Genomic DNA, 18,390 nt, shown 5'->3' on the forward strand with positions numbered 1-18,390 from the left:
GAACAGACCCACCCTTAATCCAAAGACGTTGAATGACCATGCGCGCTACTGAGTACTGAGATTATCGTCTCTGTGAAATTGTCTCTAAAACGATACTAGCGCCATGATATGAATAATCATAATCGGCCTTAATACATCTTCACTAGTACAATCGATAGGTTATCTTTTGTGATTTTTTTATTATTTTTATTATAATATTATTGTGGATTTTTAGAGAGTCTGAAATTGAAAAGCATATATAGTTGATACTACTCTTTAGGTTCAATTTCTAACAACAATATTATAATACCATAATTTTCCATCATAAAGTTCATTCTCATGAAGTATTTATGCTCTTTCCACAAATTGTATAAATTTTGAGATATCTATATTTAATGATAAGTATTTAAGTGAAGGATATATTTGCGTGTGTAATATACACGTATGTAGTCGTATTCTTATATAAATATAATATGAAGTAACATTTAAACATATATATACAAATATACATAGTCTACATTAACATATGTCATGTTCAGTATTCTTCATATTTACTAATATAATAATAAAAAGAATACCAAATACTTTCACAAAATGAAGTATGTATGATATATATATTTTATCAAAATACAAGACGTTCCAAAGTTAACAGTGCTGGACTAGTATATTTCGATTATAAAATTAAATTACAATCTACTCATAATATGTTGCATTTAATGAGAGAAAACTTAGAAAAAATACACTATTCACATTAAATTACGGTATAACTTGGAATAATGGACAATTTATCTGATTCATTTAAAGGAGAGTTAGATTCTGTTACATCAACAGATTCTCTGCAATTGATGACTGATGAATTTCATATTAGACACTTATCAACACCAGATGTTTCAAATATAGAATTATCAAAACGTGTTGCATTATTAGAACTGGAAAATGAGCGACTTCGAATAGATCTAGAAAATATGCGTATTGAACTCAATGCAAGAATTGCTGCTAATGAAGGGCTTAAAGGAAAAATCACAGAATTGTATGTAGAAATGCAGTTAGTAGTTCAGGAAAAACAAAAATTACAAAATACACTAACAGATGTAAAAAATCATTTAGATGCATCAGAAGCATCTGTAAAATGGTATCAATCTCAAGTACATGGTCTACAAGCAAGCAAGAAAACTTTACAATTAGAAATTGATACCTATCAAGGAATTTTGCAGCAAAGACAGCAAACAATAGCAAACATAAATGCTAGATATAAGCAATTAAACATAGATTATTCAGAACTTCTTCAAAAACATAGAAAAGAAAAGCAAGATTTGGAATATGAGGTACGAAACTTAAAGACACAAAATCAATCAAACAGTATTTTAGAATCATTAGATATCAGTACATCAAGTTCTTCAGATGTCTCCACAAAGTTAGAATTAACAGAAGATGAATTAAGAGATACAAAAGCAGAGTTAAAAACATTAGAAAAACGACTTTTAGGTAATGAAGTTTCCAAAGCATTGATGGAAAATGCTTTGGCTAAGCAACGTATATTAATTACAACTATGGAAGAAAATATACAGAAATGTGAAACTGAGAAAAATCAAACTGCTGATACATTGCGTAAAACGCAACTTGAAATTCAAAAGTTAAAATCCGAGAATGAAGCATTACAGACTACTCTGTTGTCTTCTAAACAGGAACAAAGTCAAATAGAAGATGCAATCTTTCAATTGCGATTACAGTTAACTAAAATGATTGCTCAGTATAAACTTTTAAAGTCAAAAAATATAGAAGCAGAGGAAAAATTGAATTCAATGCAAGATGTAATAAATGAAAATAAACGTTTAAAAACATTATCATATGAAGCTAACACTGCTTTAATCAGAAAACTTAGACAAGAAAAACGAAAAGTTAAAAGTTTAGAAAATAAACTTCATGGAATTCAAATAAAGGGACATTTAATCACTATGGTATAAAATGTCATTTTATAATATATATATATATAAGATTAGAAGACTTTATTATGGAGGGATTACTTATAATTATCTTATAACTATTCTGTTTCAGAAAAACAAAATGGAAGTTTCTTTACATGAATGCTTAAAACAGGTTTTAATGAGAAATAAAGTAATTTTTTACATTCTTTTTAATATAAACATTAACTGTTCATTCATAATCTTTTTATTTTTATCAAGAGATTTAGTATTAAAATTGGTTTTATCCTACAGGATTTAAAAGATCAATTGAAGGCACTAGCAAAAACTTCAGATGAAAGTATTGATGAAGGATATGGTGACAACAGTATTGTTAGTTCTGTTTCTATAGACATTCCCTCACCAAAATCTATCAGTCCAGTATTATTAGATGCAGCTTCTAATATTTTGCTGCAATGTAAGGACTTTTATAAACCAGTACAAACAGAACTTGAACAGTTAAAATTAAAACTTAATAAACTAAAGGAACAATATACTACATAGTATTAAATTATTTTCAATCATTTATGATTTTATTACATATCCATAAAAGGCAATGACTGGTATTCATAATATTGATTATAAATTAATTGTAAATATACTAACTTATTATTAATCTTATAATTTGATTGTTATAAGCGTCCTAAGTTGAACATTTATTTGTATAAATTTTTTTCAAAACTAACAATTTATACATTCCTAATCAAGATGAAAATGCTGTGCACAATTTTAAATACAAGATACAATAAAAAAAGAATTATTTTTATTTGTTACTAAATTATATTAACTCAAGATTGAAACAGAGATATGAATGTATTAATATTACATACATATCGCTAAATTATTATATTGTTACTTTTACAATATATCTTATGTGTTAATTTTTATGAAATGAATGTAATAAAAGAATCATAGATTCTATTTTATAAACATTGATTCCTTTTATTTGTAAGTAATATCTATTATAAATGTTATATATATTTTTTTATGATAAATATATATATATATATATAGTCACTACACAGATATTTTTAAAATACTTTTTACATACCTTTTTCTTGATAAATAACGATTATAATGAAATGACATTTTTTTAAGTAGAAAAAGTGAAAATTATTATTTTAGCAACATTTGTGATACCGTATATAACATGGAAAAATAAAAATTTTATGTAAGTAATGTGCTTTGTTCTAATGCAGTGACATTAGATTAATGAAATAGAAATTGCAATATCTAATGAAGTCTTAGAATTTTATCAGAAGTTTTAGAAGCTATTAACTTTGCAACTAAGCAATAATAATATGGAAAATTATAGATTTCAAAAATAATAAAATAAATAAAGGGTCAATAATAGAAGACTATACTTAAGACAAATATATGAAATATAGGATTTTATAGAACAAGAATTGAATGTTTTATCAAGTCTTTTATTAAGCTGTTTGTAACATATTTTGCATTAATCATTTCGGAAACACTATAAATATTATTATATTATAATTCATTTTATTTTTAATTAGCCATACATTGAAATTTTATTCATGGAAAATTTTTTTGTTTATTGCATTTAATATTTGCTTAATATTAGTGCAATTTATATATAAAACATTTTTTCATTGAATATTTTTATTACATTTGTAAGAAACATATATCAAGATTACAAAGATTCTATAATTATAAATACATACTGAAGTTCCAATTTTTAATTTTTGTCATAAAAAGTTATGTACATACATATTTATAAAATAAGCGTACTGAAAATTGAATTACACTTTTCTTCTTTTAAAAATATCACAGGTAAATATAGTATCGATATAAAGAAAACAACAAAGTTTTACTTTGAATGTATTGAACTAAATATAAGTTCTTTGGTACATGTATGTATAAATAAATATTATATAAAATAAGTTTAAAAATAAAGAAATATTATTCTTTCAATCTGATTTTAGAAATACATTTAATTCATTCATTTTCATCCTTTTTAAAAGAATGTAAGTTCAACAAGAAGATACAAAAATATTTACTTCTTTATTTCATATAATAAAAATTTTGTTGTAATGAAAATTGAAGATTTAGAAGAACCTTTCTGTATTATTCCAATTATACTCATACTGAACTAGGTAAAGTATTTTAATATATACAAAATATAATATAAAAAACAAATAGCTATATGGTATATAGATTTCATTACAATTTTCAATCAGACAGTTCTTTGTTCATTTTTGTTGAGACAAAGTGAAAATAAAGGTATTTTATATTGATTTACAGTATATTACTTTATATTATTTAAAATATAATTTACAAAAAATGCATAATATTATTGTTTTATGTTGTATTTTGTTTAAAAAAGAATAAAAATAATTAATCTTTTTTATGTAATTTTACATGTGCTAAAACATTTTATCGTTTATAAAAGCATTTTCTATTCTATTTTTAGAGATCATAATTACCTTAACAATATATAACTAATGTCAAATATACCATTGCTATAAAGAAGAATTTACATTATTATAATAAAATTAATATCTTAATTTATTTGAATTGGAATGATCTGATGTTTTCATTCTTTAAAACTTTTTCCTATTTTATGTTGTTACTCTTTTTCAAATATCACAATTACAAGGAAGATTTTTACATATTAATAGAACCTACTTTTGCACCCAACAAAGAAATATTTACAATAAATCTCTTTTTTAACAAGACGTTCAAAAATAAAATGAAGAAAACAAAATACAAATAAATTACAGAAATCAAAGACTTAAATTTTTTTAATATATATACTACATAACTGCAGAAAACATTTTGCCTTGAAAACATTTTATGTTGTTCACATTATTTTTTTAATAGTGTTCTTTCAGAAGTAGTGGTTGATTTATACATTAAACCAAAGTTCTCAACTCTTGAGAGAAAGGTATATTTCACATGTTAAACTTGATATATAATAGCATTACATACTTTTTCTAAAGATTTACATTGCTTCTGAATATATGCATAGAGCAAAAGTGAAATTTCCGATTCCTTTAAAAGGAATGAACAAGTATTTCTTTAAACACTGATCCATGTCTGCTCTGTTATATAGTACAATCTATATTATTAATAAATTTTTGCATAGAAATGAGTATTGTAAGTTATGAAATTTATGTGAAAATGATTAATTTGAAAGTGATACATGTTATTTTTATACTCCGAGACTGTTAAATTTTAAATGACTGGTATAAAATATTTTTAGTATAACATTTTGATTGGGTATCTTTTCTTTCTTTTGCTTGTTTGTAATATGCTACAGTACTTACAGCTCTGTATACATATTTATATTAAAAAAAAGAACTAACTTTTGTACGATTGTAGATCGTTTAAAAGAGCACCATGGCTTCAGGAGTCTCAATGGATTGGAAGTCTCACATATCCCATTTTATACACCGTTATAACGGGAATGTTGCTGAACAATGAAACCTATAATTTTAGTACGTAAAAGTGATTTGAAATTAAACAGTTATTATATAATACATACACAATTATGCTACTAATGCTGTTCATATTATTGTATACATTTAGCAAAATAGAAGACCAGACAGTAAATAATTTATCTCGAACCCATTGTCATCTGGGAGTAGATTCCGTGTGCCTAACTCTGTCAAATTGACGACGATAATGAGTTCGTCCACGACCTCTGTTTCGATGGCCATGGTTATTATGACCTTGGTAATTATGATGTAGTTGCCTTGATTGATAGTGAGCATGATTTTGTGTCTGTGAGGACTGTTTTGATTGTGGCATTTGCTGAAGGAAATATTCTATTATTAAGGTATTAAAATTAAAAAAATAAAAATTATAAATTATAAATATTAGAATCTTTAGATACATATTATCAATTATATATTTTTTCATTAACAAGTAAGAAATTTATGTAAAAGTTTTTTATAATTACTATCTAGTTTGTCAATACAATCTTTACCATTATTTTTAACATGTAAACATACCATATGATCAACAGGTTGCATATTTTGATTTGAATATGCATTTAAACTGGTTCCCGGAGGGTTGGGTCCTTCAGTAGTAGCACCTGGTTCATCTTCTGTTCTAACCAATGTTTTCACACCTTCGGCTTCTAAGTCAATTATACCACCCCTCCGTTGTTGCCGTAAGAATAATGCTGCCATTTGTTTTTGTAATTCTCTCAGCTCTGCAGTTACTGAAAAATCGATAGCAGCTTCAACATCAATTGGAGGTGGAGCAGACCATAGGCTTTCTACATCGCAATTGATGGATTCTCTACACACAGGGCATATGGCCTGAAACAATATGTTATGTTTAATGGTAACTAGGACTATCACAAATTTTTTTAATTCTATATTCATAACTACATATTAGTATACCTGAAATTTATTTGTTGCATCTTGTTGCCATTGTGGCAATTTTTCTTGTTCTTCTCTATAATATCGTTCTGCAGCAGCAACATGTGCTGCTAAACAATGTGAATGAAAATAATGATAACATTCAGTTTTTGTAAATTCATCTCCTTCCCGAAAACCATACAAACATATGGCACACTGATCCGTTGGAAGATTACTTCTTGTAAGGTGTTCTCTTATTAACTGTTATAACAATATCGCATAGATACAAAACATAGCATGTAGCCAATAAAATAATAGTTACAAAAGCACAATAACAAAACATAATATAATATCTAAAGGAAATAATAAATAAAACACTAACAACAAAATCCTAAAGTAACCCTGATATAAATTGAGTAGCAGTATAATAAAATTTAAATATAACTCTTGTACATACATTTTACATAAGCTCAATGTATACTTTAACATATTTTATTATTCATAGAACACTTTCTAATATGTGATACATACCTCAATGAGTTCAAACATAACTGGTTGACCTATGAAATCCTTACATTTTGCTTCTGCATCTGATTGCATAAGACTCACTGTATTTTCATCTAAACCTCTGGGATTTCTGAGACTAATAGTAGGTGATATATCAGGATATCCCACAGGTAATTGAACAATCAGTGTTACACAAACATATTGAGACTGTGAATCTTCACCAGTTGAGGGAAATAACACAGTTTCAATACATTCTGGTTCACCTCTGAAAAAACATTGATTTTTCACAATACATAAATTTCTAAATTCTCTAATATCAGTTAGTTTGTAGTTCAATGAGAATTTATTATAAAGATTAATAAATATAAGTAAATATAAAGAGTATTAAAATTATCAAATTCTTTATTTTACAAATACTATACCTCTCTCTCTCTATATATATATATACATATATATAATATATTATATATATTATATATTATATATATATAATTAAAAATACTTCTAACAAATAATAATTAATATAATTAATACATGATATTGTATAATATTATAACATTGACAGTGTTATTAATTAATATCTGTTAAGCCTCCAAATTCATACATTTGTATGAAAATAAATATTCTTATATTATATTCTTTTATATTATTTATATTTTCTATATTACTTTACTTTACTGTTAAAATTCCTTCCTTTCCTGTATAAGTACATATTTAAATATTAAATTTAATATGCTTTATTAATGAAACAAATATTTAAATCATAAATAACATTTTCTAATGGTACATTACCTATAATTTATAATGATTGAAAGTCTCAAAATGACAATTGATTTAATTCATTTATTAGGTTACAAACATTACATTCCCTAAAAAAACTTACCTGTCATTTTCTTTTATATTTAATTCATCATCAAGCAATATCGCTTTTAGTGCTTCAATTTCGTCAGTTACTCTATAAAATAGTTTAATATATAATAAAAAAAAAAAAAATGGAATATTCATTGAAAACACATTTAATATAAGATCTTGCTCAAAAATTACCTTTCATCTATTACGGTCTCTGACATTGTTCCTAAGATATATAATAATATGCTTTATTCTATGAAAATTACTTCGAATTTGACAGCAGATCTTTTTTCAGTTTTCGGCGATTATAGGATTCTTGATAAGCGTCAATGTGCGTCAATATTGAAAGCCTTCTGCTACTATTACTGCTACCAACTGGATCGCTTCAGAATTATTGGTAACATATTACTACTGTCACTAAGAGAAAAATTTCACTAAAGAAAATAATTCTGCTGTAGTCACAGCTAAAAATTTTGTTAAACATTTTTACTTTTTGTATAACAAGTATTTTCGATATAACAATATATAACATATCATTTACGTAATATATAAGAATATATCATAATGGAAAATTCATAAAATTTTGCCAAAATAAATATAATAAAAATTATTAATTATAGGTAGTTAAATCTTAAGAAGATAAACTTTACTTTAAATAAAATATGTGATTTATATATGTACACGTAATTATTAAAAAGTAGCACTTAACATTTTATAGAATCATGTATAAAAATATAGCGAACAAAATTTAATGAATAAAGTACGAAAGTTAACATTTATAATAAAAATTATAATAAAAATAAAATTATAAAAAAAGTTGGAAGCATTATTAAAAATATAATGTACTGTAGTACATATATCAAAGATATAAATATACTAAAATATCTAAAATTTTTTAAAATATTTTTTAATACATATATTTATGATTTAAAGTTTTTCTTATAAGACTAATTATACGATTCTATTTTCAAATTTGTGTATATCTGGAATCGATATAATTAAATCGATTTTATTTTCTGCATATTTCACTTTTATTATCATGTACATAACCTCTCTCTGTTACCATTTGACGAAAATTGTGAATTAATTTTAAATTAATTGAATTAAAATTCTTTTTTTTATTTTAGTAATATATTATAATGTCAGAAAATAAAGAAAAAGAAGAAGAAAAACCTGTTGTTGCAAAGACAGCAATTGATTTGCAACGATTAAAACTTCAAAAATTAATGAAAAATCCGGTAAATATGTCGAAATATTTAAAAATCAATTTTAGTTGTCTTTTTTCTTTAATTCTGATCCTAACAAATATTAAAAACATGGATGTCAGAAATATTTTATTATTTCATATTAAAGATACCTAGAAAGATTAGGAAAAAAATATTAGATGTATATAGGATATCTAGATTATCGTCATAAAATGTTTATTTATTGCAATAGGAAAAGCCTATCATATTACCAGAACGGCCTAAAGCTAAAAGTACACCTACAGTACCGGAATTTGTTCGTAATGTAATGGGTAGCAGCGCTGGTGCTGGTAGCGGAGAATTTCATGTATACAGACATTTAAGACGTAAAGAATATGCAAGGCAAAAGTTTATTCAAGAAAAAGGTCACAAGGTAAAATAGAAATAATTATAAAATGTAAATTTATGTAACTGAAGCTATTTTCATAATTTACTTGCTTTACATTATTAACTTTTATAGTTTTGTTATATGTTTGTAATGTTTTCACTAGGAACTTTTAGATGAAGAATACCACAGAAAGATTGAAGAAAATAAAAGAATAGCTGAGGAAATAACTGCAAAGAAAAGAGCAAAAAGATTAAAGAAAAAACAGATATGGAAACAAAAGAAAAAGATGAAGACTGGAAATGTAGAACAGCATAACAAAAGTGCAAATACTGATTCAGATGAAGAAAGTTTAGATGAAGAAGAGACAGGAGATAAAAATGATAATGAGGTCCAAAATATATCTGATAATGAAGTTAAAGATACAAGTTCTATAAATTTAGATGAGAATCAGTCTAAACAATCGAATATTCCTGTAAATACATAAATAAGAATGAAGTTAATGATGCAGGAAATATGTGTAAATATAAACAATTCAGTTTCTTAGCAAAGATAAATAAGATTTAAATTAAGACGCCATGTAATAAAAATAATATATATATATATATATTATTATTATTATACATATAAATTTTATTTTTAAAAAAATTCGAAGAACATATTTGTTAAATAAATTTAGTCTGTGCTTTAATATTCTGTATGTACATCTTTACACGTTTATATACATATATGGTTATATACTTACGTACATATTTATATATTGTGTAAATAAACACGTATGTATGATTTTGGAACAATTATTGTTAGAATTTCAAATGTTGGATGCACATGAATATGTATTATTAATATACAATTAATTTATTACTTTGTTAATTGTTAAGTTAAGACAACACTATCTAGGTTGTCATATCTCTTAGTTCTTTCAAAAATACTTGCTAAGACTTGAGCAATCTTTCGTTCTTCTAATAATGAAGCACTTCTCATATATTTTTCTAATTGAGATTTTGCCTTTATTAAATCTCCCATTTTTTCAGGCACAATGGTCTCCTAAAATATGGAAAGATTGTAAAAATGACATAATAATATTTAGATATTGATTCTGTACAATTTAATTTTTTATTGATTCATATATTAAAATCATACCTGGAACTGTTTCACATAGTTCGAAACATCATCTACATGTTCGCTTATTTCTGTCCAAAGATTTTGCAAATCTGACACTTCTGTACAAGTAGCCACATGGCTAAGAGTAAGGCATAACTAAAAACATATATTGAAGATATTGATAGACTAATGTTTAATGAACTATGCCAGAATTTATTTAGATTTAATATTATTTATTATTTAGTAATTACCTATAATTTTATATTTAATTACCTGTTGAATAAGAGCGTCACGATGAGGATATTCGATGTAACTTGGTACATGCTGAGAATTTTCAAATGCTAAAATAAGACTCTTCCATAAAGTTATAATATACTTTCCGTATGAGTTACAGGAATATAATGCCCACGCTGCATTAGTACGCACTTTGAAGTTCGGACTATCGCAAATTAAGTTACACAATACAGGAAACACCTGGTCCTACTAAATCAATAAAATTGTATTGATTATGATAAAACAATTAAAGAATTTATATTCTGTTCATTACATACCCGCCAAGAAGGTTGTAATATATTATCTGGATTGTTACTTAAAACTAATCCTAGAGCTCGACATGCATTCCAACGAACCTTTAATTAACATAACAGTTAATAATGCAATAAAAGAGTTATTGATGCAATAACAATTTTTTAATTTATGTACCTTCATATCGTTTCCTACAGTAGCACAATTTATAAGAGCCTCTAATCCTAATGATGTGTCTTTCAGTATATGTTTGTTAGGACACAAGTACAGAATACTTCCAAGAGCCCGAACAGCATTGCATTTTACTTTATCATTGTCCTTAGATGCTTTAATACTGACTTGATAAATTTGTGGTAATAACATTTCCAAAGGAATAGGTTCTACTTCTTCGTGATTTCTACAAGGACAAGTTTTTTTATTTTGACAGAAAAAATTAAACTGTAAGCAAATATAGAAGATATTAATTAACTATTTAATATGTTTATAACTAACGTTTCTTTAGAGAGGCAATTGCATAAATTAGCTAATGCCCAGGCTCCTTTAATACGAACGCCAAGATTTTTATCATCAGCAGTTAAACAAACTATATCAGCTAGATCCATTAAAAATCCAGTTTCTTCTTTCAATGCAGGTAATGTGACTAACATTCCTAATGCTCGCAATCCAGCAGCTCTTACAGCACTTTCTTTATCATGCACTGCGCCAAATAATATTGTAATGATTAAAACTGCTTTCTGTCTCTAAAAAAAAAGTTTATATGAAATGTGTATGTATAATAAATTTTAGTAATACAATTTTTATATAAATACTCACTTGAAGTTGGGCAAATATAATAGAATTAATACTGCCTAGACAATCACATCCAGCTTCTCTTATTATTGTTTGTGGATGTTGAAGAAGGGACGTTATAGGATCAAATATAATATTCCAAAATGTTGAAACATTTTTATCCTCTGAATCAATATTCATGAGACAACCAGCCATAATTTCTAAAGCCCGACAAGCGTGTAATATTATTTGTGTTTCAGAATCTTGTATGACTCCTACTAAAGTCATTGTAATTAACTCTGTATGTGGAAACACAAGACTTCCAGTACTAAATGCCATTCTACCAATTAATTTTAGTGATTGAAGACGAACAGGTGTACTCATTGTCTAAATAATTGGATAATGATTATTTATTTTCAAAAAAATTGCATGCTTTATATCATTCACGTAAAATTTTAACTTAAAATGTAAGTATACCTTATTTGATATATTTTCCAAACAAACATGAATTAAAAAACAAATATTTGTTTCTTTGAATAATTCATTATTGTATTCATTTATCAAATTATTTTTCAGATCTTCAATATCTATCTCTTCTTCTCCTTCTTCATCTTCTTCTGTATTGTCACTAACTGAAATATTCACAGGTTGATCTGATGCTATGTTTACAGCAGATTGCTTTACAAGTATTTCAAATATTTCTGGGGTTACTGGATCACAGGAAGTAATAGCTTCAAAAACTGACAGTGCAGCAACACGAACTGTTGGATCTATGTAAGACATAATAATTATAAAATTTTATTTTTGAAGAAGAAGGTATATTAACAATAGAAATACCTTTGTGAAATATGTACGGTCTACAATTTCTCATTAATTTTGTAGCAAGTCCTGTTTTCAAACGTGTATATGGTGTGCCTTGAACTAAAGCAGCAGCACATTTTAAACCATGAGTTAAAACAGCTACATTTGTTTCGCCATTTAAAATCAAACATAATGCGAAATGCAATTCTTTTATCATTAGGCATACTGTGCCAAAAAAGGTAATAAAAGATGTATGATGAACATCTTCTGCATGCATTAGAAAAGGTTTAGCATCTACCAATAATTCTGTTAATGTGCTTAGCATATGTTGCTTTACTTTAGATACACATTCCTTTAAAATACTTCTAGCCAATACTCTCGCATTGTTTCGTGATCCAGTGGCAACAATTTGTGGCCAAAATCCAAATATTTCACGACTTGGTGAATTTTCAACAAGTACCTGCAGTAACCGTACAGATTCTAATCTTACTTTAGAATCCATAAACACAGAATTATTACTTTCAGTATCTGAGGTATCAGAATCACTTGAATATAAGCTAACTCCTTTGCATTCTGGTACAATGTTATTTTTTACTTCAGTACCAACCTTTTTAATTGGTTGTTTTCTTACTTTTGCTTTGTGATTCTTCAAATTCTTACATTTAGGAATTATATGAATTCGTTCTGGAAGATTCATTACTGCAGGACGAAGTAGCTGTGGTTTTATGGGAGGATAGTCCTTAAGACCATAAAATAAAAATACTTGCACTACTCCCAAAATTTCTCCTATGAAATCAATGGAATGTGGCAACATTTCATTAACTGTTATTATTTGCAGAATATGTAAGCACGAACATAATATCTAAAAATTTAATTTACCAATAATCATATGAAAACTACACAGTTTAATTTTTATTCCATATTTATTACTCACTTTCGTATGATAATATTTATTGTCATTTAAATATAAAGAAGAAGAAACAATATCTAGTGTAATATCTTTAATGACATATATCAATTCTTTTGCTATGAAAGTGCTATTATAGCTCATTAAAATTCCTTCTAAACAACTAATTGCACTATAGTGAATTTCAGACCATTGTATATGAGATAGATTTAAATACTTTTTTAGTAATTGATCATCTTCAATTAATAATTTCAAATACTGAAATAATATGTATTGTTCTAAATATTATGCATTTGTAATATTTCAATAATAGATATAAAACAATTTTAAAAAATTTGTACCTACATGATTAATATTAGCAAATTGTTTATTTGTTAATAAACTTTTTAGGGTTAAAAGCATATTATTATGTATAATTGGTAAGGCAGATTTAAAAACTTCTATAATCCATTCGTTGCAATATATAAATGTTTGTTCTTGAAGCTCAATATTGTTTTGAACTATATTGACTAATAGTTTACAAAAATTTTGTATCAACACAGTTTCTGCAGGCGTAATGATAATACATAATTGTTCAATCAGCAATTGTACTGCCTAAAATGTTATTGAAAAGTAAAGTAGCAATTTTTATATTATGTTTTTATGTTTTGATTTAAACTAACAATCAACTAATATAAGCTAAATTACTTCATATATTTTCTAATAAATATTATATATTTAAAAAAATTACAAGGAATTAAATTGTTTGTTTAAACTTACATCATTATTTAAACCTGTCAAGTATCGATAATCAAGATTATTAAGATCATAAAGGTAATTGTTGATCAACTTTGTTTCACTATTTTTCTTCCTTTTTGTCAATACAAGTAGTTTTTCTACTATACAATCAAATTTAGTGGTATAATTTGTAGAATCAACTTGTGTTAAAGCCATTTTTTATATTTGTATCTTTTCAAATATAACTATAAAACATTTTGTGATGAGAAATATTTATTTCACACAAGAATTATATCATCACAAACGAAATTATAAGATCTCGTGTCCTAAGAATTGAAATGGTACAGTACCGACTCGATCACGTACCGATTACATAGTATATATGAAAGTCAAAAATGCGATTTAATGCTGTAAGTTGAGGAACTATATCGAATATGTATTTAGGGTTTACTTATGCTACATCTAGGGAATTTTATTGTCAGACAATTTTAATAGAGACAACTTACTTTCAACAGTTGATATCATCAATGCTTTATCCGGTTATAGATTATATTGGTCTTTCGTTTCCGGTAAACCATGGTAAGAGAAGTGTGGTTTTAAATTTAGCGTACATTGCACGTATAATTTATAGTATTTATATATAAAGGGTGTTATCTTAATAAGAAAATCTTCTACGTACATTATATAGTTTAATTTACATTTATTTATTTTTGATAATGTATAAGAAATATAAAAAATTATTTGATATAACCTTACACTTATCACAGTTTTCGGCCACATGGTAGTCATATTTGTGTTGCAAATTATTGTACATACCTATACAGACAATAACTGATATAAAATTCAGTTGAAATATGATAATTGTTTATTATTATTAAAATAATGGGATTGTTTCTTTGTTCAATAGCCGTTCCAAAGGTTTGTAGAATCTGGTCGCGTCGCTTATGTGAGCGATGGCCCGTACAAGGGTAAACTTGTTGCTATTGTAGACATCATCGATCAAAATCGGGTAAGATAATTTTATAAATATGTTATATCTTTTATTAAATGTTAAATTGAGATATTTAATATTGTACAAAATTGTGTTTTTGTTTTTTTAAATAGTAATATAATGATGATCCAATATCTTGATAGGAATTGCCGACTGATATTTAATTGATGTCATTATGCTTTAACTGATGCCAAAATATTTAATCGTTTCCTTTTATAGATATGATAAACACTGTATATTAAACTTCAGTTATGTTTGTAGGTTTTGGTTGATGGTCCTGCTTCAAATGTCCCACGTTGTGAGATGAGGTTAAATGAGCTCCATCTAACTAAATTCCGTATACGTTTCCCATATACTGGATCCACCCGTGTTGTACGTAAGGCATGGGAAGCTGCAAATATTAATGACCTTTGGAAACAGACTATGTGGGCAAGAAAGGTTGAAGCTAAGAAGAAAGTAGGTTTAATAATTTATAAAGAATATGTTCTCATATGTAGTTACATTTTGGGTAGTAACTAAGATACATTTTTATTCAATTTCAGCGTTTGGAACTTAGTGATTTTGACCGCTTTAAGCTAAGAAAAGCAAGACAAATCAGAAACAAAATAAGAACTGTCGCGTTTTACAGATTGAAAAAAAAGGTTAAGAAAGTAAAGGCTACTGGTGCCAGTAAAAAAGTAGAAAAAAAATGATTTTTTATTATATGAAATAAATACAAAATTGTCTTATCATAATTACATTGATTGTTTTTGCATACCTTTCATCTACGTGTTAAGAAAATAAATTAAAATTAACTAGGAAACTTTATTAGCAATAAAATTTATTTATTTATAATTTTTCATTGTTTAAAATATGCAATATAAATTTTAATCTGAAAGGAAAATAAAATACATGTAATGTACATTACATTTTCATATCATTCGTATTTATATTATCTATCATAATATTATAAAGGAACTGTTACAATTACGAAAACGGAGTATTAAAATTTGTTATAACAATAAAAAGAGAAGGAATTGCATCAAAATGCTCTGTAAGCAATTCACAATTTACACAAATAATGTTAAATTGAACAGTTTATTAAATTACGTGTGCATCAATGAAATAAAGCTTTATTTAACAATTATTTCTTGTAACATGATTACTTTGATTGATAATGATTTGATTTAAGTACCGATAAATTTACCAATTCTTTGCATAGATTTAATTCTACTTTCATCACCTCAGCTGCTTTAGGATATTTTTCACAATAATCAATTATAAATCTATATGCATTAATACTTTGTTGCGTATTTTGCAATTGGATGTTTTTGTCAGGAGTTATAATTTTATTATACAATTTGCCAAGGTGAAAGTAAGAAAATAAGGCTGGTTGCATTATTTCATCAGGAAATTCTTGTATACTAGAACTAGAATTACAAATGTGTAAGGAATCGAGAAACGCTTGAAAATTCTTTATGGAGCTTTTAGCCAAGTGATTAATTTTTGTTAGTGCTTGCGGTGTAGGTTTTTCATCGGACGATCGTAAGCGGTCAAGTTTTATATCAAGAATATCAGAATATATTTCTCCTAATTCAATCCAAATTTGTCTGCAAGCAGATTCATAATACTGAGGGTTTAACTCTTTGATAACACTTTCTAAAATGTCTATTCTCCTTTTGTGCATTTTTGCTTGCCTGTCTTCATGCTCTTCAAAAAATGCCAAATGTTTATAAGTTACAGAAATATCTTGCATAATTAATATATGATCAGATGCATAATTTTCTAAAGTATAATATGTTTTAGCTTGCTCTAACCATTTTTGAACATTTAGAAAGACTAATCTAGCATCTTCAAAATCTAATAAATATTTATCCGTAATCTGATTAGCAATTGACTCTATCTCTTTTTCTAGGACATTGAACCTTAGGTCATCAATTATCTTTGAAGAATCCCTATTCAACTGATCATTATTCTGTTCTGATTCTGTTTTGTGTAAAAGTCTTTCTTTTGATAACATCAGAAGCAAAATTCCATATTTAGCCCAACATCTGGCAACGTCTGCACTTCTATGATTAAAATTTTCCCACTCAGCTGCAAGTGCTTCGCTTTCCCCATTATTTTTGGTTTTCTCTTCCAATATATTTTCATATTTTTGTAATATGTAAACTGCAGCTGCTAAATGATGCCTTGCTTGAGTAAAACTAGCATTTTCCATAAAGTATTGCGACAGTGTGGCTGCGTTCAATGCCCAATCGATATAATCTAAGTCTTGCATAATGTCATTTTGACCTAATTGTCTGCATAGGGTCATGTGACAATATATTGCAGACTGGCGATGATCTTTCAAGGAATTACATACCTGAGCTAAATAATATAACGTTAAAGTATGAACTTTCTCTAACAAATCTTTAGGACTTAGTTCACATTTAACTTGTTCAATGCCAAAATTCTGGGCCATATTAATAGGGTTTCTACATGAGTTATTAGTATCTATAAAGTCATTGTAGATTTTCTTTGCTTGATCTAAAAAGTCTTTTGCTTTTGTAGGTTGGTTCCATTGGGACCATATAATACCCAACTGATTCAAAGCACTTAATACTGGTAAGACAGCTTCTGGTTCTAGCTCTTTTTTTTTCAATAATTTTATACATTTCATGAATTGTTCTTCGCCTGCTCTTAATTCTTCCGTATCGGCATGTAATAAACCAAGATTTAAGTGTACCACAGCAAGCTTTATTATCTCCTCCCCTTTTTCCTCCTCTGGCATATCCATCAAAATGTTAGTCAGATCTACTTCCATCGAGTTTAATATTTCGATTGCCTGATATTTTATTTTATACGGTTCATTTTTCGTTTTGTGTCCTTCAAGATCATCCAATAATTTTCGAACATCCTTGAATTTTGCTTGTATATTTGCAATTTTATCTTTCAACTCCATGCCGTACTGTCTCTAAAACGTAAATACAAAACATTCTCGAGCATGCTCATTAGCTGGCTACATAATGATCTGAAACGTCACAACATGGCGATTTGAACATTTAAACGTAGTTGCATGAGTTCGCCTGAATATTTTGATATATTAAGTATGAGATCAATTATTTAAAAATATTTGAACACATTGGTAGATATATTACTGCAATTTGTGTGGAATATTACTTTCCGCTAATTAATCAATTTAATAGAAATAGTTGTTAACAGAAATATAGGACTGCTGGAAGTTTTGTTACATTTTTTCTAAACTAAAGTTAATATTTCTAAAGTTAATAAAGTTAAAATTTCTAAAGTTAATAAAAAGAAACGATAATATTTTTTAAATTATATTTCTATTTACGAAAAATTTATCAATTTAATTCAACATTTAATAATTCCAAATAATGATAGATTTCAGAAAAGAAACAT

General features: G+C 26.4%; 6 protein-coding genes across 13 annotated transcripts; 3 read left to right on the forward strand and 3 right to left on the reverse strand.

The window, feature by feature from the left end:
* The first annotated feature begins 90 nt into the window (after positions 1 to 90).
* Positions 91 to 2,773, forward strand: LOC139987514 (uncharacterized). Of its 4 annotated transcripts, none has more exons than XM_072003850.1 (4): positions 91 to 421; positions 784 to 1,937; positions 2,035 to 2,094; positions 2,196 to 2,767. In XM_072003850.1, exons 2-4 carry the CDS (start codon positions 825 to 827, stop codon positions 2,442 to 2,444), a joined length of 1,422 nt encoding a protein of 473 aa, XP_071859951.1. In that variant the 5' UTR covers positions 91 to 421; positions 784 to 824; the 3' UTR covers positions 2,445 to 2,767. The 4 variants fall into 4 exon arrangements, with proteins under 4 accessions (XP_071859951.1, XP_071859949.1, XP_071859950.1 ...); XM_072003849.1 differs by lacking the exon at positions 91 to 421 and adding an exon at positions 431 to 578; XM_072003851.1 differs by lacking the exon at positions 91 to 421 and having other exon boundaries at positions 824 to 1,009; positions 1,087 to 1,937; positions 2,196 to 2,773.
* Positions 2,774 to 4,641: 1,868 nt separating this feature from the next.
* LOC139987521 (E3 ubiquitin-protein ligase RNF25) lies at positions 4,642 to 8,015 on the reverse strand. 3 transcript variants are annotated; one of them, XR_011799869.1, is made up of 7 exons: positions 7,823 to 8,014; positions 7,662 to 7,733; positions 6,803 to 7,043; positions 6,314 to 6,532; positions 5,918 to 6,229; positions 5,449 to 5,717; positions 4,642 to 5,390 (listed from the first exon to the last, which is right to left on the reverse strand). XR_011799869.1 is itself a non-coding variant. In XM_072003864.1 (7 exons), the coding sequence occupies exons 1-6, from the start codon at positions 7,846 to 7,848 to the stop codon at positions 5,538 to 5,540; spliced, it is 1,050 nt and encodes a 349-aa protein (XP_071859965.1). In that variant the 5' UTR covers positions 7,849 to 8,015; the 3' UTR covers positions 4,642 to 5,390; positions 5,532 to 5,537. The 3 variants fall into 3 exon arrangements, 2 of the variants coding, with proteins under 2 accessions (XP_071859965.1, XP_071859964.1); XM_072003864.1 differs by having other exon boundaries at positions 5,532 to 5,717; positions 7,823 to 8,015; XM_072003863.1 differs by having other exon boundaries at positions 4,642 to 5,717; positions 7,823 to 8,015.
* Positions 8,016 to 8,640: 625 nt separating this feature from the next.
* Positions 8,641 to 9,887, forward strand: LOC139987522 (PRKR-interacting protein 1 homolog). The gene is made up of 3 exons (XM_072003865.1): positions 8,641 to 8,865; positions 9,065 to 9,244; positions 9,363 to 9,887. The coding sequence occupies exons 1-3, from the start codon at positions 8,767 to 8,769 to the stop codon at positions 9,681 to 9,683; spliced, it is 600 nt and encodes a 199-aa protein (XP_071859966.1). The 5' UTR covers positions 8,641 to 8,766; the 3' UTR covers positions 9,684 to 9,887.
* A 127-nt stretch (positions 9,888 to 10,014) lies between these two features.
* On the reverse strand, positions 10,015 to 14,406 carry LOC139987510 (HEAT repeat-containing protein 6). Of its 3 annotated transcripts, none has more exons than XM_072003841.1 (12): positions 14,061 to 14,405; positions 13,647 to 13,895; positions 13,329 to 13,559; positions 12,431 to 13,256; positions 12,071 to 12,363; positions 11,639 to 11,980; positions 11,318 to 11,559; positions 11,003 to 11,222; positions 10,852 to 10,929; positions 10,574 to 10,780; positions 10,340 to 10,456; positions 10,015 to 10,243 (listed from the first exon to the last, which is right to left on the reverse strand). In XM_072003841.1, exons 1-12 carry the CDS (start codon positions 14,232 to 14,234, stop codon positions 10,073 to 10,075), a joined length of 3,150 nt encoding a protein of 1,049 aa, XP_071859942.1. In that variant the 5' UTR covers positions 14,235 to 14,405; the 3' UTR covers positions 10,015 to 10,072. The 3 variants fall into 3 exon arrangements, with proteins under 3 accessions (XP_071859942.1, XP_071859941.1, XP_071859943.1); XM_072003840.1 differs by having other exon boundaries at positions 11,318 to 11,565; positions 14,061 to 14,404; XM_072003842.1 differs by lacking the exons at positions 10,015 to 10,243; positions 10,340 to 10,456 and having other exon boundaries at positions 10,647 to 10,783; positions 11,318 to 11,565; positions 14,061 to 14,406.
* A 129-nt stretch (positions 14,407 to 14,535) lies between these two features.
* Positions 14,536 to 15,743, forward strand: Rpl14 (ribosomal protein L14). The gene is made up of 4 exons (XM_072003866.2): positions 14,536 to 14,597; positions 14,926 to 15,027; positions 15,271 to 15,465; positions 15,552 to 15,743. The coding sequence occupies exons 1-4, from the start codon at positions 14,595 to 14,597 to the stop codon at positions 15,699 to 15,701; spliced, it is 450 nt and encodes a 149-aa protein (XP_071859967.1). The 5' UTR covers positions 14,536 to 14,594; the 3' UTR covers positions 15,702 to 15,743.
* On the reverse strand, positions 15,552 to 17,976 carry LOC139987511 (KIF-binding protein). Its single transcript, XM_072003843.1, has one exon. The coding sequence runs from the start codon at positions 17,927 to 17,929 to the stop codon at positions 16,151 to 16,153; it is 1,779 nt and encodes a 592-aa protein (XP_071859944.1). The 5' UTR covers positions 17,930 to 17,976; the 3' UTR covers positions 15,552 to 16,150.
* Positions 17,977 to 18,390: the final 414 nt, after the last annotated feature.

Source organism: Bombus fervidus, chromosome 5 (assembly GCF_041682495.2).
Source record: "Bombus fervidus isolate BK054 chromosome 5, iyBomFerv1, whole genome shotgun sequence".
In the NCBI taxonomy this organism is placed as follows: Eukaryota; Metazoa; Arthropoda; class Insecta; order Hymenoptera; family Apidae; genus Bombus; species Bombus fervidus.